Source organism: Phaethon lepturus, unplaced genomic scaffold (assembly GCF_000687285.1).
Source record: "Phaethon lepturus isolate BGI_N335 unplaced genomic scaffold, ASM68728v1 scaffold49979, whole genome shotgun sequence".
Lineage (NCBI taxonomy): Eukaryota > Metazoa > Chordata > Aves > Phaethontiformes > Phaethontidae > Phaethon > Phaethon lepturus.
Window position 1 is genome coordinate 1 of NW_010566478.1, and position 736 is coordinate 736.

A 736-nucleotide genomic window follows, 5' to 3' on the forward strand; every position below is an offset into this window, starting at 1 on the left:
GCACCCTGCCCTGAGCCCCCCCGCACCATGCCGCGGGCCCCCCGTACACCCTGTGTGGGACCCCCATGTCCACCCTGCCCTGAGCCCCCCTGCCCCGTTCCCCTCTGCCCGCGGCTGGGCCGGGCTGAGCCTGCCTGCCCGCAGGAGTGGGAGGATTACCGCCTCACCTGGAAGCCGGAGGACTTTGACAACATGAAGAAGGTCCGCCTGCCTTCGAAGCACATCTGGCTGCCCGATGTGGTGCTCTACAACAAGTAGGTGTTTTGGGGGGGGGGGCTGGCAGGCCCCCAACCCCATCCGGGGCGCGGGGCGGTGTCCTTGCAGTGCTGGGCTGGGGGGGGGGGCTGTGCATGCCCCCAACCCCATCCGGGGCTCGGGGCGGTATCCTTGCACTGCTGGGGCAGGACCAGGACTGACAGCGCATCCCTTCGCCCCAGCGCTGATGGGATGTACGAGGTCTCCTTCTACTCCAATGCGGTGATCTCCTACGATGGCAGCATCTTCTGGCTGCCCCCGGCCATCTACAAGAGCGCGTGCAAGATCGAGGTGAAGCACTTCCCCTTTGACCAGCAGAACTGCACCATGAAGTTCCGCTCCTGGACCTACGACCGCACCGAGATCGACCTGGTGCTGAAGAGCGAGGTGGCCAGCCTGGATGACTTCACGCCCAGCGGCGAGTGGGACATCGTGGCGCTGCCAGGACGGCGCAATGAGAACCCCGATGATTCCACCTACG

General features: G+C 66.2%; 1 protein-coding gene across 1 annotated transcript in view; it reads left to right on the top strand.

Annotated features, from left to right (window-relative positions):
• Positions 1–27: 27 nt before the first annotated feature.
• Positions 28–736, top strand: part of LOC104627331 (neuronal acetylcholine receptor subunit beta-2-like) — a gene marked incomplete at its 3' end in the record, with an annotated part of 1,089 nt that continues 380 nt past the window's right edge. The window contains exons 1-2 of the mRNA XM_010295491.1: positions 28–254; positions 438–736. The exon at positions 438–736 is cut by the window's right edge and continues 380 nt beyond it. Coding sequence (XP_010293793.1) covers positions 28–254; positions 438–736 — 526 coding nt within the window. The remainder of the gene's footprint in view (positions 255–437) is intronic.